The 7,445-nt window shown below is 27.5% G+C and overlaps 3 protein-coding genes across 3 annotated transcripts, besides 2 other annotated features; 1 reads left to right on the forward strand and 2 right to left on the reverse strand.

The window, feature by feature from the left end:
* Positions 1-1,846: 1,846 nt before the first annotated feature.
* Positions 1,847-1,906: a sequence feature (Protein overlapping with rRNA (K460DRAFT_297967, KAF1839826.1) was converted to a misc_feature.).
* Positions 1,907-2,049: 143 nt separating this feature from the next.
* Positions 2,050-2,145: a sequence feature (Protein overlapping with rRNA (K460DRAFT_297967, KAF1839826.1) was converted to a misc_feature.).
* A 1,633-nt stretch (positions 2,146-3,778) lies between these two features.
* On the reverse strand, positions 3,779-3,940 carry K460DRAFT_297969 (uncharacterized protein; the record flags this gene model as incomplete). Its single annotated transcript, XM_040929744.1, has 1 exon — positions 3,779-3,940. A coding segment is annotated over one exon (162 nt), but the record flags the coding sequence as incomplete, so codon positions are not given.
* A 1,195-nt stretch (positions 3,941-5,135) lies between these two features.
* K460DRAFT_297974 (uncharacterized protein) lies at positions 5,136-5,375 on the forward strand (the record flags this gene model as incomplete). The annotated part of the gene is given in 2 exon segments (XM_040929745.1): positions 5,136-5,246; positions 5,265-5,375. Coding segments are annotated over 2 exon segments (222 nt in total), but the record flags the coding sequence as incomplete, so codon positions are not given.
* A 454-nt stretch (positions 5,376-5,829) lies between these two features.
* Positions 5,830-5,979, reverse strand: K460DRAFT_297981 (uncharacterized protein; the record flags this gene model as incomplete). Its single annotated transcript, XM_040929746.1, has 1 exon — positions 5,830-5,979. A coding segment is annotated over one exon (150 nt), but the record flags the coding sequence as incomplete, so codon positions are not given.
* Positions 5,980-7,445: the final 1,466 nt, after the last annotated feature.

Here is a 7,445-nt window from a genome sequence, read left to right on the forward strand (position 1 = left end):
ATAATTATATAATAATAGTATTTAGAACTACTACTAGAACGCTATTATATATTAATTTAAGCTTATAGTTATTACTACTACTATATACCTACTCTCTCTATACTCCCTATAATTAAAAATATTTTCTAAAAAATAAAAACAACTATGTTGCGTAAGTTAGTAAATATAAGTTTATAGTTTATATAGCGCTGCGCATATTTCTGCAATTTTGCTAGTAAAAACCTAAGCTTTAATATATTTTCTGCTATATTTACCCTGCGACGCAAAAACTAGAGTTAATTACTTTTATATACTATATAAAAAAGGCAGTTAAGGTTTTTAAAAATATAACTATTCTGTTTACTACTATTTGCAGTAAGTTTTAAGGGCGTTAAAGCATAAATAATAGTTAGTAGTAGGGTATAAAATAAGCTTCTGCCTAAAAATAGAGCTAGTATGCTAGTTTCTCTGCCTATTTTTCCTTCTTTGCAGTAGCAATAATAAGCTTTTAATTAAGTTAATCTGCTTGCTATAAAGTGCCTTATTAATAAGCGCACTAGTACTTATTAGTTTTGCGCATAGAAAAAGCTTCTAGAAGCTTTTTATACTTAGAAGCTAGCTATTAGTAGGGTGCATAGCATAAAAAAGGTAGCCTAAAAATTGTTTTGCCTATATTTATTTTCTACTACTTTTTAGTAATAGCTTAAGTATTATTAGTAGGCAGCTTGCGTATTTATAGTCTTATATTTGCACGCCTTGTTTTTTAAATATTAGCTAGTAATATTTATTCTAGTTAGTACAATATTAGGGGCTGGGCAGCTATTTTCTGCCTAATTAAGTTAGCTAAAGCCTATATTATAAAGCAATACTTTAGCGCTACACTTATTCTTGCAGTTAATATTTAAAGTTCTATTTATTTTTACAAATAAGTACTATTTAGGGTCTGTAGATAGCTAGCTTTGCTAACTGTTTATTAAATTTCTAGGAATACTTTTACTAAATATCTGCGCTTGCGTGCGTAATAAAGTAATTATAGGTTTTTTTTTTCTAAAGTACATATAGTGCGGGTCTTTTTTAGTAATAATACTAGTAATATTCTATTTTAGACTGTACTTTAGGGAACTTAGTAGGGGTAACTAAATTAGTTGCTTGTAGCGTTAGTGCTTTGTATACTTTTGTAGTAAGTAGCTAGCGCTGCTTTGTATAGCTACCTGCTTAGTACTTTTTGCTTTTTTTGGGGGGTTTGTGCCCGCGTGCCTTGTGCACTTGAGTATAGAATTATTACTTAGTTAATTCTGCTAGTAGTTATATGCTTGTTTTAAAAATTAAGCTATATATATTTAAGTATAAGCAATTATACTGTAAAACTGCGAATAGCTTATTAAATTAGTTATTGTTTATTTAATAGTACCTTACTACTTAAATAACTGTAGTAATTCTAGAGCTAATATATGCTGAAAACCCTAACTTTAAAAGGGGTATATTTATTAGATAAAAAACCAACGCTTTTTAGAGCTTTTTAGTAATTTATAATAACTTTACAAATTGTATAGCTTTGCGCTAGCAACAGTTTATTTAAATTTCTACCCTATTAACTTTTAATAGTAAGGTATTAGCTTACTATAGTTTTAATAAGTAATAGGGAATTAGGGTTTAATTCTAGAAAGGGAGCCTAAAAAATAGCTACTATATTTAAAAAAAGCAGCAGGCGCGCAAATTACCCAATCCTAATATAAAGAGGTAGTAATAATAAATACTAATACAAAGTTCTTTTAGGTTTTGTAATTAGAATAAGTACAATTTAAACTTTTTAATAAGGAATAATTAGAGGGCAAGTCTAGTGCTAGCAGCTGCAGTAATTCTAGCTCTAATAGCGTATATTAAAGTTGTTGCAGTTAAAAAGCTTGTAGTTAAAACTTGGGTTTAGCTAGTAGGTTTGCTTTACTGCGTGTACTTGTCTAGCTAGGCCTTTTTTTTAGAAAACTTTATGCCCTTTACTAGGCGTATTAGAAACTAGGACTTTTACTTTAAAAAAATTAGAGTATTTAAAGCAGGCTTTTGCTTAAATACGTTAGTATAGAATAATAAAATAGGACGTGCAGTTTTATTTTGTTGGTTTCTAGGACTACTGTAATAATTAATAAAGATAGTTAGGGGCATTAGTATTTAATTATTAGAAGTAAAATTCTTGGATTTATTAAAAACTAACTACTGCGAAAGCATTTACTAAGAATATTTTTATTAATTAGTAAATAAAAATTAGGGGATTAAAAATAATTAAATACTATTGTAGTCTTAACTGTAAACTATGCTAACTAGAAATTAAGCAATATTTTTTTTTTTAACTCGCTCAGTACTTTACAAGAAATTAAAGTTTTTAAATTTTAGGGGGAGTATAGTTGCAAAGCTAAAACTTAAAAAAATTAATAGAAAAGTACTACTAGGCGTAGAGCCTGCGGCTTAATTTAACTTAATACAGGGAAATTTACTAGGTTTAGATAAAATAAGGATTAATAAATTAAGAACTTTTTTTTAATTTTTTAGGTAGTAGTGCATGGCCGTTTTTAGTTAGTAGAGTAATTTGTTTGCTTAATTGCAATAATAAATAAAACTTTAACCTACTAAATAGCTAGGCTAGCTTTAGCTAGTTGCTAGCTTTTTAGAAAAACTATTAGCTTAAGCCGATAGAAGTTTAAAGCAATAATAAGTCTATAATACTTTTAAATATTTTAGGCTACACGCGCGCTATACTAATAAAGCTAATAAGTTTTTTATTTTAGTTAAAAAGTTTGGGTAATCTTGTTAAACTCTATCGTGCTAGGAATAAAGTATTGTAATTATTACTTTTTAATAAAGAATGCTTAGTAAGCGCGTATTATTAGCATGCATTAATTATATTTTTGCTTTTTATATATACTACTTATTGCTACTACTAATTAAATAGCTTAGTAAGGCCTTCGGACTGGCTTAAGGAAGTTAGTAATAACTACTTTAAATTAAAAAGTTTATTAAACTTAGTTATTTAGAAGAAGTAAAAGTTGTAATAAGGTTTCTGTAAGTAAACTTGCAGAAAAATTATTACTAATTTTTAGAAAAACTTTAGTTTTTATTTAAATTTTTATTTTTTGCATACTATTTATTTCTTTGGCGGGCTCTACCTGCTAATAAAATACTATAAAAACTTTTTGTAATTGCAATTAGCGTTAGAAAATATATAATAATTACAACTTTTAATAATAGATTTTTTAGTTCTAGCATTGATAAAAAACGCAGCAAAATGCGAAAAGTAGTATAAATTGCAAAATTTAGTAAATTATTGAATTTTTAAACGCATATTGCGCCTTTTAGTATTTTATAAAGCATGTTTATTTAAGCGTTATTTGTACTTTTAAGCTTTATTTAGTATTAAGTATTTGTTTTTATTTTATGCGCAGGACTTACTTTAAAGTAATTAGCAGCTAGCATACTTGCTTTAGAGTATAGCATATTTTGCATTTTTTAGCTTAAACGCTTATATTTATAAAGCCTATACTTTTGCTCTTAACTTTAAATTAGGTAGAAATACCTGCTAAACTTAAGTATATTAATAAACAGAAAAAAAAAAACTAATAGGGATTGCCCTAATAATAGCGAGTGAAGCGGTATTAGCTTAAATTTAAAATCTAGCTTTTTTAGAATTTAAGTTGTAATTTGCAGAGGGTGCTTTAGTATTAGCAGTAGTTTAAGTTTTTTAGAATAGAATGTTATAGAGGGTAAAAATCCTGTACATAGTTGCTAACTTTTGCTGTGTAAAGCCCCTTTAATAAATTAAATTATTTAGGAATATAGTTTTAAATAAAAAGTAAATTTCTTTTAAAGCTAAATACTGGCTAAAAACTAATAGTGCACAAGTAGAATAATTAAAAAATAAAAAGCACTTTAAAAAAAGAATTAAATAGTATATAAAATTATTAAAAAGAAAGCGCTTGCAGCTAGACTTGCCTATAGTTACTTATTTAAGTTTTTGCCTAGTGCACTCTTCTGCAAGTAAACTAGTATTAGTTTAAGTAGTTAGATAAAAGCTTCTATTATGTACTTTTTTTTAGGGAAGCTTTATAAAAAAGGCAATATACAACTAGCTTAAACTAAAATTTGTACATCTACTAAAATACTAGTGTAATAGCTATAAGCAGCCTGTTTTAAAACACAGACTAAAGAGTTTAATATTTATACAAGTATTTAAGTATTAAGCCTAAACGCATAATAAAAGTAAATAGAAGTAGGATTTTTTTTAGGGTACACTATTAACTAATCCTAATATTTTTAGATAGATTTGAGTAAAAACATAGCTATTAGGACTTAAAAAATAGTAAATTATACTTAAATAGGGTAAAGCTAAAAGAAACTCTAGTAAAAGCTTATAGCAGTTTTAATATACAAATTAATTATTAAATTTGGGCATAGAAGCAAAAAACTAATTAAACTATTTAGTAGCTAGTTCCTGCTAAAGTTTCCCTTAAAATAGTAGTAATATATTTAGTTTTATAAAGTAAAGCGAATAATTAGAAGCCTAGGAGTTAAAATAACTTTTACCTATTCTTAAATTTTAAATATGTAAGAAGTTTTTGTTACTTAATTAAATATAAATACTTAAATATACCGTTACTAGTAGGCTATTTTTAGTAAATAGAACTAGCAATGCAGAATAAACTAAACGCAGGGTTAAAGTGCTAGAATATACGCTTATTAGATATTACAAAAAGTATTAGTTTATCTAAATAGCAGGACAGTAGCTATAGAAGTTGGAATTTACTAAAAAGTGTGTAATAACTTACCTACTAAATAAACTAGCTCTAAAAATAAATAGCGCTTAAGTGTATTACCTATACCCTACTGCTAGAGTAAAATTTAAGCCCTAGCAAGTAGGCAGGTATAGAAGCTTGTAATAAAGCTTTAGGGGTAATTCTAAGTTAAATAGCTTTTAGTGCAGATTTTAGTAGTAGTAGCAAATACTTAAATAAAAACTTTAAGGACTAAAGTAGGGAAAAGTTCTATATAAATAGTAGTTAGATATAAGTTAGTTAATCCTAAAAAATAGAGTAATTTTATTTTAATATTAGCGCTTGCGCCGCGCCTTTAAAAGGGAAGCTAGTTAATATTCTAGTACTTAAATATAAATTTTCTACAGCAACGCAACTAAGAGCAGAAACTTTAGTAGGAACTTTAAAAAGAGTTTTCTTTTCTTTTTAATAATTTATTACCCTGAAATTAGTTTGTCTAGAGCTAGGGTTTAATAGCTAAAAAAGTGCTGCACTTTTATAGCATTTAGTGCGCTTTTAATAAGCCTTAAAAATCTACTTAAAAAAATAGTTTTTATACTAGGTTATACTTATAACCGCAGCAAGTTTTTAAAGTAAAAAGCCTCTAGTTAATAAAATAATATAGATAAGGGAAGTTGGCAAAATAGATCTGTAACTTTAGGAAAAAAATTAGCTTTAAAAATTAAGCATATTAGGCTTTAGAGAAAAACTTTTAGCGCAAAAAAGTACTAGCTGCAAAGTAGGCGCTTTTTAGCGCTAAAGTACAAGCACTTTTAGCAGGCTTTAGCTATTTAGCATGCATTTAACAACTAACTTAAAACTAGTATAAATAAGGGGAATCTAACTGTCTAATTAAAACATAGCATTATAATAGCTAGAAAGTAGTATTAATGCAATATAATTTCTGCTTAGTATTTTAAATATTAAAGCAAAGAAATTCAACTAAGCGCGGGTAAATAGCAGGAGTAACTATAACTTTTTTAAAGTAGCTAAATGCTTTATTATTTAATTAGTAATGCGCATAAATAGATTAATAAAATTTCTACTATTTTTATTTACTATTTAGTAAAACTATAGCTAAGGGAATAGGCTTAGCTAAATTAGCAGGGAAAGAAGACCCTATTAAGCTTAACTCTAGTTTAATATTGTAAAAAAATATAGGGGGTATAGAATAGGTAGGAGCTTTGGCGCCGGTGAAATACTACTACTTTTATAGTTTTTTTACTTATTTAATAAAGCGGAGCTAGGCTTTACTACTTAACTTCTAGCGTTAAAGTTTTTTGTAGGCCAATCTAGGTTGAAAATATTATTAGGTAGGAAGTTTAGCTAGGGTAGTACATTTATTAAACTATAACGCAGGTGTCTTAAAAGGGACTTATAGAAAATAGAAATTTCTAGTAAAGCAAAAAAGTAAAAGTTTTTTTAATTTTAATTTTTAGTGTAAATACAAACTATAAAAGTGTAGCCTATTAATTTTTTAGTTTCTTAAAATTTGAAGCTAGAAGTGCTAGAAAAGTTACTATAGGAATAACTAGCTTGTAGTAGCTAAGCGTTTATAGCAATATTGCTTTTTAATTTTTTAATATTAGCTCTTCCTATTATACTAAAGCAGAATTTAGTAAGTATTAGATTATTTACTTACTAATAAGGAATGTAAGCTGGGTTTAGACTGTTATAAAACAAATTAGTTTTACTCTACTAATAATTTTGCCCTAATAGTAATACTGCTTAGTACAAGAAAAACTGTAGTTTTAAATAATTAGTTTTTGCAGCTGTTTAACTAGGCATTGCTGCAAAACTACTATTTACTAAATTATAGTTAAACGCTTCTAAGTTAGAATTTATACTAGAATAGGGTAATTTCTGCCTGCACTAGTTGGATATAAATAAGCTTTTAGCCTAAAACTTTACTAGGCCGGCATTAGCAGTTTTATTAAAATTAGGGCTACTAGCTAGTATATTGCAATTGTATAGTGCGCAGAATTAAATCCTTTACAAATAACTTAGTTATTTAGCTAAGTTGTATAAATAGTTAAGTAGCTTTATTATTACAAGCTACTAAGCGTAAGCCCGCCGCTAGCTTAGTTAAATATAAAATATATAACTTTTTTTGTTTATTAAAAAGCAGCAAAGTTTGCAGCAAAAAAAAAAGAAAGTATTACAGGTTTGGAGTTTTAACCCCTTAAACTGGGTAGGGGAACGCCTACTTAAACTCTTAGGGCGTTCTAGGTATTTACCTAAGCTGGGAAAGCTACTTGTTTAATATAAGCAGTATTAGCTACTTAAATTAAAAGGGCTAACTGCCTAAGCTAGGCAAGTTAGCGAGGAAGACGGAGATAAAGTGCTTAAAAAGCGGCAGTTTTTTTTTTGTAGTTTTTATTGCGTAGAGAAGTTGTTTAAAAATCTAGAATATAAATTCTAGAAAAGCAAACCTGTTTCAAACAGCAGGCTACGAAATTAGGAAAAGAAAATGGCAAATAATAATAATTAAGGCGTCTAGTAACCTACAAGTTACTAGACAGTGGAATTAAAATAAATAAAGCATCTAGTAACCTATAAGTTACTAGATAGTGGAATTAAAATAAATAAAGCGTTTAGTAACCTACAAGTTACTAGACGGTGGAATTAAAATAAATAAAGCGTCTAGTAACCTACAAGTTACTAGAC

This window comes from Cucurbitaria berberidis, assembly GCF_010015615.1.
Source record: "Cucurbitaria berberidis CBS 394.84 unplaced genomic scaffold K460scaffold_16, whole genome shotgun sequence".
NCBI classification, from domain to species: domain Eukaryota; kingdom Fungi; phylum Ascomycota; class Dothideomycetes; order Pleosporales; family Cucurbitariaceae; genus Cucurbitaria; species Cucurbitaria berberidis.